Source organism: Teleopsis dalmanni, chromosome 2 (assembly GCF_002237135.1).
Source record: "Teleopsis dalmanni isolate 2A chromosome 2, ASM223713v2, whole genome shotgun sequence".
Taxonomy (NCBI): Eukaryota; Metazoa; Arthropoda; class Insecta; order Diptera; family Diopsidae; genus Teleopsis; species Teleopsis dalmanni.
In genome coordinates this window covers 204,603,813-204,618,152 of record NC_051847.1, presented here as the reverse complement: position 1 = coordinate 204,618,152, position 14,340 = coordinate 204,603,813, and the positions used below count along the sequence as shown (strand labels likewise).

General features: G+C 29.9%; 1 protein-coding gene across 1 annotated transcript; it reads left to right on the top strand.

Moving 5' to 3' along the window:
* The first annotated feature begins 602 nt into the window (after nucleotides 1–602).
* Nucleotides 603–3,600, top strand: LOC119685273. The gene is made up of 2 exons (XM_038099513.1): nucleotides 603–653; nucleotides 3,292–3,600. Exon 2 carries the CDS (start codon nucleotides 3,308–3,310, stop codon nucleotides 3,539–3,541), a length of 234 nt encoding a protein of 77 aa, XP_037955441.1. The 5' UTR covers nucleotides 603–653; nucleotides 3,292–3,307; the 3' UTR covers nucleotides 3,542–3,600.
* The last annotated feature ends 10,740 nt before the right edge of the window (nucleotides 3,601–14,340 follow it).

Sequence of the window (14,340 nt, the reverse complement as noted above, 5' to 3'; positions counted from 1 at the left end):
GCAATATGTTAACCCCTAAATATATACGGAAGTATTTTTAATGGATATTTTGCACTTTTGGGGTGAAAATTTATGCATTAGTATATTATTTAAGCACATTAATTACTGTTTGTTTGTGTTTAAAATTGATAAAAATTATTAAAATTGAGTTAATATACACTGAAAAAAAAATGTTGTGAAATAAAAAAAATACTTAATTTATATTTGAAATTTAGTTTGTTTATTAATTTTATATAGATATTTACATAAACGCAGATTGATGTCCAGAACAACTAGACCTTAATAATTTTTTAAGGTTAGGTTATTGTTGTTATTTGAAAAAACTTTCTCACTTTGGTATGTAGAAATTTTCATAGAGAAGAAAATTATTAATAAAATAATTTTTATTTTTACATATTCTATATAGATATTTTTTAATAATAAGTTTGTTTAAATTGAATCGTAAATTTATTATTTGTATTTTTGATTTTATAGAGGAGTTGTTTTCTAGGTAAATTAATTAATATAATTTTAAAGTAAGCAATTTACAGTGTAAAAAATAACAATATTCTTATTGAGTTGATTATTTGTAAGTTTTTTTACGGAAATTTCAGTTGAGTTCTGGCTGTCACGATTAGACGTTATTTATCAATTAGCAAATTGTGATAACAAAGGTATTAAAGTTTAAGGTGAAGATATGGTGTAATATTGAAAGCAATTCGCGTAATTATGAAAAATATTTTAATTATTTAAATTTTTTAACAATAAAAAATTAATTTTCTTAAAAGAAAGTAAAATAGTAAAAACTAATGGAAAAATGAATGTGGAGTATATTTCAAAAAAAAGCATTCTTTATGAAATCGGATGGAGCTTCAATTAAGTGATTACATATTCCACGAAAAGTTGATGGAATATTTAAAATTAAAAAGTTAGAAAAGTTCTTAATAATATCATATACACGTTTGATTACTCACCTGTTAGGCTTTTTTTTTGACCCGGGAGTCATCTCGTTGACATAATAATTTCTTGACATACAACAACAAAGAGTATATTTTATGATTTAATAACTTTTAAAATTACTTTATATACTTTACTTTATGTAAATATTTTTCACTAAAAGAATGACTTCTTTTTTTTAGTAAATGGAGCTGTGGTTTGCCATATTCTATGAGATTTATTTCATTTAGCATTACTTTTCAGTAACATTATTCACTTTTGAAATAATATCTCATAAATTTGTTTTTTGCACTAATCGAAAACTCTTCAATTTAGTCGAAAAATTAGATATTCAGTGTTATTCTTTATACTTTAAAAGCAGTGTAATACGTTTTGTAAGATTTGTTCGTTATTTACTTTAACTTCGACAGCAAGCCCCTTTTAATTATGTTACTCATACGCACCGTTCAAGACGAATGCAAAACCAAATGCATAATAAATTGATGTTTACTCAAAAAGGAACTCTAAGTAACTCCATTCTTTTCTAAAGGTAATTTATTCAACCAACTATGATCATCAAACAATGCTAATTAATTCAAAACAATGCTTTGAGTAATTTTTGACAACAAATATTTCAGCTTTATGCTGTTACCACTTCATGCCTTACTTTTTCATTATCATTGCCAGCACAAGAAATATATATAAATGGCAACACCTCTCCACAATAGGAATAGAAACTGTGCTCCTTCATATCAGGAAATTTATGAATTTCCATGAAAAGTGCCTGTATTTTTCAAAGTTGTGCCAGTGGTTTAGTGCCTTAAGCCATTTTAGGTTATGGTCTGCATACTTGAGTAATTGCACAGTTAGGTAGACAGGCAAGGACTGCCACAGGATAATATGCAGCCGAAAACTATAGAAATTTATGGCATACCAGCAGTGATTGTGTTGGGAAAATAGTGAGGGAGAAATGAGTGGTTTGCATAAGAAAATTATACGTAAGCATGAAGTGATTTATTACAATTCAGGAATTACAAATTTTATACATACTTAAAATATTTCAAAATATTTTATGGAAAAATATTTCATGACTATGATCTGCATAAATCTACTAACTACAAATGGAAGTGATTGCATTCAAAATCTTTCCCATATCTTCTACATTTCGCTAATGTTTAGATATGGTAAAATCTATGCGTAAGAAACTTGTAGCGATTAGAATAAATTTGGGAGATTATATAGAATTGAAAAAGTATAGAAAATATTATTTAGTGATTTAAATTAAGTCGACTAGTAGTTACATTATAAATAAGAACACCAAATATCATCAAATATTCCTAAAAGTAGAGTATATGTTTATAAAAAATAGACGCTGTCATTTGCTTATTAGAATAAAATGTTATCTTTATTTGGCGATGCAGCCCATATCGCCAAATTTTTTTTCTTCGTTTACAAGCGCACATACATATCTTGATCAATTGTTATTATCACAAAGTTAAAAATTTGTAGAGTTCTCACACGTATTTATATCGAAATGATATATCGAAATATAAATTTCTGTCACTAGGCTTTCTTAGGAGATAAGATCTTTTATTTTCTCCTACAAATGGTTAGCATTTAAACGGATTAAAGATAGAGTCTACCTACAGCAATTACTGCATTTTTTTATAATTAAAAATGGCTGCGTTTATCTCTTCATGAATCTATTCAATCGTATAGAACAAAATTTTATAGTAGTACTAGACGTCTGGCGTATATATAAGAGGAAAAGAAGCGACTCAGGTTATTTGGAACTCTACAAGAGATTGTAACACTTATTGATTATTTAGATGATGTTTCATTAGTTGCTTTTAAAGATAGCTCAGTAAGTTCTACTGTACTTGGTGAAATGGGTATCTGGTTAATAAACAGTCAATTTTTTATAGAATATTTTTCAAGAATGTATGTAGAATACATATTTTTTATAGAATTTATAAAAAATGTTATTATTGTTAAAAATGGTTTATTGAACATCTAAGTGATGTATATTTTTAAGACAATATAGCTGTTTTTCACGATACAGTGAGGTATAAGTATGCTTGATGTACTATTTTGTCTTCTGTTGAAGATATGAAAGACATTATTTAGATAAATGTAAACACTTTATAAATATCGGGTATTTCGGGTTATCCCTAAAACTGAAGCATATTTTAATTTCAAAATATATTTTTGTCTTAAGACTGTTTGTAATAATTTATGAAAATTTCCCTCTCAGACCTTCATTTTTAAGAGAGAGAGAGAGCTTCATTTTACACTCCATTAGAAAATTATCTTAAAAGTGATTTAATAGAATTAATAATATAAATAACATGTTTTATAAATATATAAACATTACAGGTTAATCACGTTGGGTATGTCTCGTGTAGAACACAATGGTGAACCTGGTTGCAAGACCTCCGCTGAAGAAAATCATCTTTACCGTAATACTTGGGACCCAACTTCATATTGGGAGTGTGAACTTAAAGGTCAACCTGCAAAAATAAGACGTTGCAAACCGAATAAGTTATTCTCTGATAAGTATGGGAAATGTGTTAATTGGCAAGATTGGGAATGGACAGAACCAAAAGAACCACCTAGTAGACCTTAAAAATTGAATAGAGTAATCAATTATATTTTACTTAATAAAAAATTAATATAATAAGTAAAACACTTGTTATGTGATAGTTACTAATATAATTAAGCCAACTTAAAACTGTATATATTGCTGTAATATATTGCATAAACTTATGAATATTGCATATTATATTTCGAAAGTACTTAAAACAATAACAAATTTAATATCCATTTTAAATTAGCAACCATAAAATATTTTTAATTAAATTCTAGAACATTTCATTAAGCAGAGATGCGATGCAGCAAAAATTGATATGCGACTTCGCATACTAACACCCAAAAATCGTAACAATAACTATTTCCCAACATCGTCAGACTGATGTGGCAGTAAATGAGTTTAAAAGTCGGTTGGCTGGTGATGCATGAAAGTCTAAACTCATATCACAGAGCAACAACAAACAACAAAAACAACAAAAACAATTGCATGCATCAAACTGTCACTGGCTTCAAATTTTGTGACGTTCCAAATACACAAATAGTTAAAGTCAGGAAATTGCGTTATTTGTCTTTACTGCTGCGCCATCGCTGGAACAGTTTGTCTATTATTGTTACTGTTATATGTATTGTTGCACTGCAGTTAACTAAATGTCAAATAAAATTAAAGTGCTGGTATCACTAACACATTTGAAGCACTCAGATACTGAGCTCCGATACAAGATACAAATATGTACTTTACAAATACATTAAAAAAGTATTATTTTCTTCTGCGCCATTGTTGCTTTTATGGTCACTTGGGCGTTGTTAAAATATATGGATAAAAATTGCAGTGGTACTAGAAACAGAGGGGGAAGTACATCTGTGCTAAGTAAAAACGTTGTTTTGCTTTAGTTCGTGTGGTGCAGTTCTCTGGCACATTTCTGATGGCAATTTGCTAATCCTTTAAAATTAAATATGTTTAAGTATTTTTGTGATTTGTTTTAGACGTCACAGAGTCTAACATTTATCTAATAACTATCTGAAACTGTCATTGTAATTAATATATAATCAAATAAGGTGAAAGTCACTCATTAGTCATGTCATTGATTGAAGTTAAAATTATAATACTATTATATGTTCTTTAATACAAAATTTGTTTTATTTACAAAATCCGGGTACTTTTTGAGCAGAAAGTATTATATCACTTTAAGTTTAATCAAAGACATAGATGAAGCGTTTCGAACCATTATGAAGTTATATGTTATGACACAATTCCGATTTTACGTTCGATACAAAAGAGGATTGCATTTTCTTCACCATTGTCATTTGTACTAATACTGAGTGAAGAGATTTAAAAGTAAGACATAAAGGATTCCACTTCTAAGTATTATAAAGTGATATGTTATGAAGTGTTATGAGGCAATAAACGACATAGTGAAGTGATCCAGGGTTGAGTTCTGTTCGCATTGCCATTGGTATTTATAGGGACTAAACTAAATCTTTAGTGATATGTTAGTAAAAGTGAGATAAGGTTGAATTCTATTCTTATTTTCATTAATATTCATAGTCATATTTATGAACTAGTATTATATCTATAAAATATATATGTAATGGAATAAATTGTACTATAAATTACTTACAATTAATATTAACTAACATAACAATATTAAAACTCTATAAGTCCTTTTAAAATCAAATATATCAAAATATATAAGAATATCTTGGTTAGATGATTTACAAGATCTAACCAAGAAATTACAAGATTCATCGTGTCACCTAGTTAGAGAAAATAGCACCAGTCAGTTGTTTATGATTTTATAAATTTTACATGATGTTTTAAACATTCGTGTGTACTTCAGGATGTGTTGGCTGGTTTGAACCATCTCCTTAATATTACATTTTTTAAAATGAGAGACTCCATAACCCATTATTTCATTACGCAGCGTATGCTTAGTAACTAACTGAAGCTGTTACTTGGAATAGCACTTGGTTTAAGTTAAACAAAAGCCCACACACTCTTTTGGGGTAGGGCTTAGAAAATACTAGAGTTATGCACAACATTGTACAGTGTTGGAATATAACTGGTAGCAAGTATATTTTTGTTTATAACGTTACATCAGAGTGTAAATCTGGTACCACGGAATCCTAGTGCTCGCAACTTTGAATATATTGGGCACTGATTTTGGCTTCGTAAGGAAATGTTGTTATGGCTGTGTCTAATACCTAAAATTACACAGGAAGAGTGTTAACATTTATTTAGAGTGTATGTAGATTATATTTTTACAACCAGGTGCTGTGACTCAAAGAAAAGCAGTAGTTTAAGTGGGTCTCGTTTCCTAAAAAGAACGCAAAAAATATAATTTCAATTGATAGCGGCGCAATTCTTTTTATGCTAAGAATATGGTGGTGTTTAACAGGCATAGTAGGTAACCAAGTAATAACATGGCCCGTAACTCATGTACCCGCAATGTTGGTTCGCAGGCCCGAAATATTGGTAACTAATCTTTACAGTACATGTAAGATAATGAGTTCGTTACTCATGTACTTGCAATGCTGGCTATCGGGGCCTTCACATCACATACAATAGTCATACATATGGTAGTTAATCTTTACATTACATATAAAATAATGAGTCCGTAATATGCCCGCATTTATGTCTATTAGGTTCTGCATATATATACACATACACAATATATATGGTAATTAATTCTTACATTATATGTAAAATAATATATCCGTTACTAAAGTACCGATGTAGACATACATACATATATACAACGTATATGGTATTTGATTTTTATATTATATGTAATAGGTATAATGAGTTCGTTACTCATGTACTCGCATTTCTGGCTATAGGGTCTTCCATATATAAACATATATATATATAGTATATATATTACAGTTAATTCTTACTTAGAAGTAAAATAATGAATCCGTTACTTATGTACCTCTGGCACCTCTGGCTAGTGGGCCCTCCATAAACATGTACAATATATATAGCAGTTAATCATTAAATTATCGACCCAATTTCTTCTATTTGCACTGCATATATTTGAACTATACTAAATTCAAAGGACTTATATAAGCATTTGTAATCGTAATTTAATGCATTACAGTCTTGGATTCGGTTTACTTCAAGCAGCTAATGTCAATAAAAGCAAACGATATCGTTATCAAAAAAAATGTGTTTATACCAAAATGCATATATTAGATAAAAACAGCTAAACAAAATACTTTATGTCAATATGGTAATTTTTATACAATTTAATGTGAACTCGAAAACACCTTCATCATTTGTTGTTCGCCACAGAAGCTACTTTCCTGCGCCACATTTTGATCAGATTTACATGCATAAAAAATAAACAACTTCATTTGCCAGCCTAGCTCTGTTCCAGGCAGGCAGCAAGCACTACTGCTGCAGTACGGAGCGCACAAATTCAACCTATACAATACACAAAACACAATACACCCAAAAACAACAACAACAACAGCAGCAACAACAACTACAGCCCTTTTTTCGTGCAACATTTCGAGAAGTAACAGATTTGCATAATATCGATGTGCTGGCGCTGGGGCTGACGCTGGCGCTGGTACGGTTAAAAAGGCACAAATCCGAAAGCCAAATGAGTTAAGTGCACGATAACGTGCAAGACTACAGTATCAATGCAGGCGTGCGTGTGAATGTTCGCGTCAGCTTATGTAAATTAGGGCAACAACATGGCGGTAAGATAGACAGGCGCACACTTCCATCCATACCCATATACCCATATACCCATGTATGTACATCCTGCAGATATAAGCATACTTGCCACAGGATGTACAAATGCGATATCGATTTCGCTAAAGCGATTACTTTTTTCCAAGTATAACCAAAGCAAAAAAAAAAAGAGAGTGTGGCGGAAATTGAATTTCGGGGCGTTTAAGTGATTTTAGATTTGAAAATCAATTGAACAGCACAACTTATAAGCAAAACAAAGGATTTACAAAGGTAACAAATTTTAATAATAATATTTTTAAAGCTGAAACACATGAAGGGCACACCTTCTAATTAGCGATTGTGGGAAGATATATATTGAATCCTTTAATTCCTAGGAGGAGCATAGGACCGCATAGGAAGATAATTGCTAACACTTCAACGTTGAACTCAACTTAGCATATTTTTCTCAACAAATTTGAACGTCTTTATCATAATCTATCGTTCCAATAGTAAATAATTTTATTAAATAAAATTTGAATATAAAATCTATAAATGGTATAAAAATCATTTCATCATTCAAAATAGAAAAATAAAATGTTTGCAGAAACTTGTGATGCATCTGAAGTTGTGGCAGTTACTGTGGTGTATTTCATTTGATAAGTGAAAAGCTAAGAAGCAAAATAGCACTAATTCAAAGGCAATTTACCTTTAACAAGTGGACTTTGAGTGTTTTACTCCAGATTAAGCTTCAACTTCAACTTCAGCTGTTAAAGTTACAGTGCCAAGTGCTTTCGAATGGTAGACAACTTGTCTGAAAAATTGCACTTGACAACGTTGCCAATTACGCCAGAAAGGAGTACAGATTCACAAATGGAATTGTCGTTAATGCTTATAAAAAAGTTTAATAAAAGCATAAAAAGCAATATACTATATCCTGTAAGTGCAAAAATATATGAAGTATATATATGAAGTATATTTTTATAATAACAGAGAAATTAATTTCCTTATACTTTGATAAGAAATACATTAGTAATGCTTTTTATGTTCAAAAAATTTGATTTATATATAAAAAATTTTTATTGTCCCCTTAACCTTAATATTTAATTGGAAAATTATCAATTAAAACTATCGTAATAAATATTGTGTTAAGTGCAATAATTAACAATTAAAAAAAATCGAGGAATAAAAAGGAAAAGTTTATTGAATCAGTTTTCAATGGAGCTTATATGTACTTAAGGCCCCCTGCGGTGAAGGTGCTAGAATATATCCGAGGTAAGGCATGCCTGTCGTAAAAGGCGACTAAAATCCCGGGATTAGAAGGGATTATCTGGTAGTACGGTAACACCCAAACTTACGCGTGAAAAATGTACAGTTTCGGTTCACATTCGGTGTGTAGTGCTATAATCCACATTGTAGCAGAGGCTTTAGATGCGCCTCGCATCAAACCAAGATGGAAGTTATGTCTTGCACACTTTTCTTCATTAGCACCGGCAAAAATTTAAATTTCCAGTTGATTGACGCCTTGTATCAATACATGTGTTTTTGAACACCGTAATGTTAGGACGTCAAGGCATAGAATGTTATGTTAGGTTAATGTAGAAGTTAACTTATTTGATCAATTTAATCAGAACATACGAGTCTATATTGATGTTACTGCTCAACATGAGTTCTTAACTTTTTAATATATTAAACCATTTTGATGTTTCCATGAACCACAGAATATTTTTAATCTTAGCACTATTTTTACCTAAGAGGTTCCTAAGCGGTTGTTAGAAACGAACAATTGCAGAAAGATTATTCCATTGCTTCTTTTTACTTCACATTTGTAGGGCTTCTATAATATTCATAATAGGGAATTGTCAGTAAAAGAGCATTATTACTAAATAGTCAGTGACACATTATGCAAGCCACGGCCTTAGAGATTTTCTTCAATGATAGGCTAAGTAGATCGCTTGATTTTTTTTTATTAAATATTATCCACATTAGTGCAGACGTTATGAAAAGTCTTTATTGTTTAAGATCAAGTGGCTTCATGAAAGATATTTAAATATCACTTGTGTGTGTGATTAGTACTGGATATATTGAATTCATCAGTCTTATAGTTTCATATTAGACATATCTTGAAAACGGTTTTGATTTCATTAAAGCTGTTAAGTAATTCTGAGCAACATTTGATATAGTGACCGCTTAGTTCATAGTTCATATTTGCTAAGTATTCTTTTCAATTTATTTATGGCATAAAGGTGTAGTTATGAATATTATAGCATAACATATGATATTGCTGCCAGGTAGCATGTTTGGTTTAATCTAGTCGTATTTATGCTCTCACTTTATTGTGTACCACAGGAATTCCGTAATCATAGCAATTTTACGATAACTCAAGTAATAAATCCTATAAAGTAGGAGGCAAACCACATATTATATCTTCAGGATATAATGGTATAAGTTGGTGTCGGAAAAATTAAAACATTCCGCCGAGTTCATGATGGTGCCTACAGTTCCAGAGAGCTAAAATGATCCATTTAATTTTGCGTCGTGCTGATATTTAACACTTTAATGACAATTCCGTCCGATACTCTAAAAAAAGGTGTCGAAACTAATCAGTGTAATAGTAATAATTACGAATCTATTAACAGTTGCATATAATTCTAAGTTAACTAGTTTATCTTTAAATAGAATTTGAATTATTCCATACTTTCTAAAATATTTTAAATAATATATAGTGCCATTAATAATAGTGTTATGTGTGGTAAGCGTGATTAGGAATAAATTAAAAAAATATCAAATCTAGTGACTAAAAAATATATACAAGTATGTATGTAGGTATATCTCAAAATAAAAACCGTTTATGATTTTTTTAACTATTTAATAACTAAATTAATTTATATTAAAATATTTTCTAAGATTAAAATGCCTTAAAACTAAATATTTATTTTTTTATGCAAGTTTTTTCACTTTCAAAGTGCTTTAATATATGACACCAATTAAAATTCCTCATACGCCATGGGAGCCACTTGAATTGTGCATATCATGAAATGCTTAAGTGACGATTCAGCACATTATACAGCATGCAACCTAACATGCAGGTATGCCACAGAATGACATAATTAGATTAAGAGCATTGTGGAAGCAAAAGGCAGCGGAAACAAGTAGCGGAAGTTGTTCATTCAAAAATGTGGCAATTTGAAATCCTGCGTTGCCAATCTTTAGCTAGTTAAATACTTAAGTGGTCGCTAGTATAATTAATAATATAATTTAAACATTTTTCTTTATATTTTTTTTAATTAGATTATTAAAAACAGATATAAGATATCACTGTGATAGTAATACTAATACTTTTCTATTTCAAACCATAAAAATATTACCTGCTTATCGCTTTAAACTAAAATTGTGTATTACATGCGAAGTTGGTATTTACGGAAAATCTATATGACAACAATAGGCTATAATAGTCACAGAAGGCTATACAAATGCTTTGGGGCGAGGACAAATAATGCAATAATCCGACTAGTCATTCGTAAACTTATTGCTGCATTGCGTTTAATGTTAGAAACTTTGGTACACATTGTTTTACAGTTGAGTAGCTTCAGTTGACATAAATTGGCAGAACTAGCAGACACTGAACTCATTTAAAGCAATGCACTCCTTAAAGCAGTGGTTCCCAACTTTTTTTTTAACCACGGACCAGATATTTTTGTTTTTAGTGGGGACCACAAAGTTTAAGAATAATAAACTGTATGATTATTTTAAACTGCTTTATGCAGTGCTGGTATAATGTAAATAAATGAGATATTCACTATATTCTGTTTTTCGGACTACTCCGAATCTGTTATTTATTTTCTGTTTATTTTAAGCTTGATCAATAACTGACTTGATCAAAATCTTACATCAATTCTTATAATCTACATTAGTACTAAAAACTGCAGCGTTAACAGGAATTGTTGTTCATGTAATTTCCCACGGGAAATATGTTCGTCGGTAATGCACTTTGCACATCAATAAGTAAGGGCAATGATTATGATAGTACCTGCATACTATTTGGTATATTTTGAATCATATTATCGACGGCTGCAACCTTAGTTAAATTAATATTAAGTATTTATAATATTAAGTGTCAGCAACATTAACTTGTATAATGAATTGTATAAGTGCTTAGGTACATTATATAGACTCCAAAATAGGCACATACTTACTTGGAAATTTGATTCACGGACCATTTGTAACCAACTCGCGGACCACTGGTTGGGAACCTCTGTCTTAAAGTAATTGTGGTTGATTGTTTTAACACATAACCCTCCATTGTTGTCAAGTAAATTTTCCAGTTGAAAATAAATATAGATCTAGTGATGTATAAAAATCAAAATAAGTTAAAAATAATTTTTGTTTTTTTTTTCTTTTTTATATATAATAAGTATAAGTTTAACTTAATAATTTTTACTTTTTAAAAAGTGCGTTCAAAAATTTGTTTCAATATATATTATATTGAAATAAACACAAGTTATGCATAACTCCTTAAGTAGGAACCTAATATTAAAGAAATATAAAATAATATATTTTGGAAAAGCCTTACTAAATAAGTATAGGATTATACCGGTATTGAGCGATCGTAATGTTAGTTATTGGGAGAGACTCACCAATTAATTAAAAATGCAATGAAGTATAGAATGTTTGTTGTTGTTGTTATGATTTGAGTTAGTGCTATTGCGCACTTTTACTCTATTGCGGCTGGGGGGCTTATCCCTGCCCCACACTAAACTTTAACTATACAGGAATCATCAGATCAGCATATCTTCCTGTGCGTCCTGAGATGGACTTAAGGTTTGTTAGAGCGGGGTTGGGCAACGTATCGACTTTATTGAATAATTTTAGGGCTCTTAACTGAGAATATTTACTATCAGATTTTAATTTTTGCACTTTTTGTTTCATAATAATGTTTAACTTCACTTTCGTTTGATCTTTGCAGGCAAGGTTTTTTTTGCCTTGAAACAATTAGTAATAAAAGATTGTAAATTTATAATGAATTACGCAATAAATATGAATTTAATTAGCTGTATTGATAAAAAAATTTGTTTTAAGAATTTTAACTATATGACTATTATAACTTGTTTCACTATTTCACTATTGTTTTTTTTTTAAATATCTTTGATGCGATGAGATTTTTTTTTGTGGTTAATTATTTATGCATCGCCAAACCCACCGTTGCCGGTATGGAATGTCCGACTCCTACTTTGTAGTATACGAACTAAAACACTCCCTCTTTTTCTGACTTTTTCTCCCTCCGGCACCTCGTTCGCATTACTTCAGGGTGGATCCCTTATAAGTTGGCTATCCATGTCATATGCTTCCCGTAAAACCTGCGTACAGGCTCCCACTCCTGATCCGAATTGGAATGTTATCAGATTGCTCTTCGTTTTAGATTACTTTGCGTTCAGATCTTTCTTCTTTTCCGTTAGCATATTTCCGATTAATTGTGTGATTTTTTTTCAATTTTTTGCTCGTTCTGTCATTTTTTCTACGACATTCTCGACTGCGAAGTGACCTATATATTTTGCAAGTAGTGTTCTTTCTTCATGCCATCTTTCGCAGTTGAAGAAAGGCTGTTCTGCTTTTTGCATTCTGTATAGATATTTTCGAAAATATCCATGACCAGATAGGAAATGTGTGACATAATAATCAATCTCGCTGAAACTGCTTTTCATCCACGACTTTACGTTCGGAATTAGCTTTGCCGTCCATCTTTCTCTTAAATCAGAGTTTCATGGGATGAGATAGTGCCATCTTAATCAGATTAGTTTATTACTATTGCTGAAGTGTATTTAATTGCATTAAGAAATACAAGAGAGGACTTACTGTGCGGATGCGGTGTAATATGAAAGTATGAATAGACTAAAAATTATATAAATATAAAGCGAAAAGTTTGTACTTTAAAATGGGGTATTTATAAATAAATATGTATATCAATTGTCGATTTAAATAACAACTGAATATCATCACAGAAATAATATTTTTACTGCAGGAAAATAAATTCAATTGCCGTTTAAAATCAGCTATGAAAATATGGTTGAGAAAATCGCTTTACATCAAAGAACTTACCATAAAAAATTTTGCACGTGCTTGATATGGCCATTTAATAAGGATATAAGAATGAATGCAAAAAGAAGCCATTTAACTTTTTTATCAGAAAAAAACATGTGGACAAGTTTAAGCCATGTTAAAACGACATACGATATAGAATATGTATATATATATATATTCTGAATAAAACCAAATACAATATTTGTAGATGTAAAAAATGTAAGGCAAGTGCGCAAGGTGCGCTCCGACAAAGGAAACAGTCAAGCAGTCAAGTAGTCAAGTAGTCAAGCTGGAAGCTGTAATAAAATTTGTTGGGCTTAAAATTTTTTTACTGGAAAAAATGTCTACAGACTATGTTTACATAAATATAATGCCTTAATGCAAAAGGTTTAAATGTGAACGTGCGTGTAAGAGTGTCTACCTATCTTCTTTAAATATTTTCAATTTTCCCTTATTTCATTTAAAAAATTTTATTGTATAAATCTCATAAAATATTTAAATCTTGTTTGCTTATTGGCTGGCATCTGTGAAATATTTTATAGACAAATATTTCGCTCGTAAAATTTTATAAAATATTTTCCATATGCGTACACATAATTGAATGAGAAGCTTATAAACTGATTTATGATTGTAAATGTTCTGAGCTTTAAACTCAATTTATTTATAAAAATTAAAATATTCTTTAGCAATGTACACTCACTCTTATATACAATATATGTACATAAATATTATTTAAATTCTTATATAAAATAACAAGGAATTTTATAAAACTTTTTCTTGAATAAAAATGAAAGGAATTTGTACCAATAATAAAATGAACAATTTCTATTAATTTTTATAAGTGGTTGACTTTTAAAAAATCAAATATATAATACTACATTTCCTCTTGCTACATATTTTCAAAAAGAAAATATTTGTTAATATTAATATTACATATTGATTACTTAGCGATTCATTTCTTTATTAATTTCAATAACCGATAATAGTTATTGTATAAGGGAGACTAACATACATTCATAATATAAGATATCCAATCATTGTTGATATTCTCCAAAACTCCAATCTAGTCTGCATACTCTTCA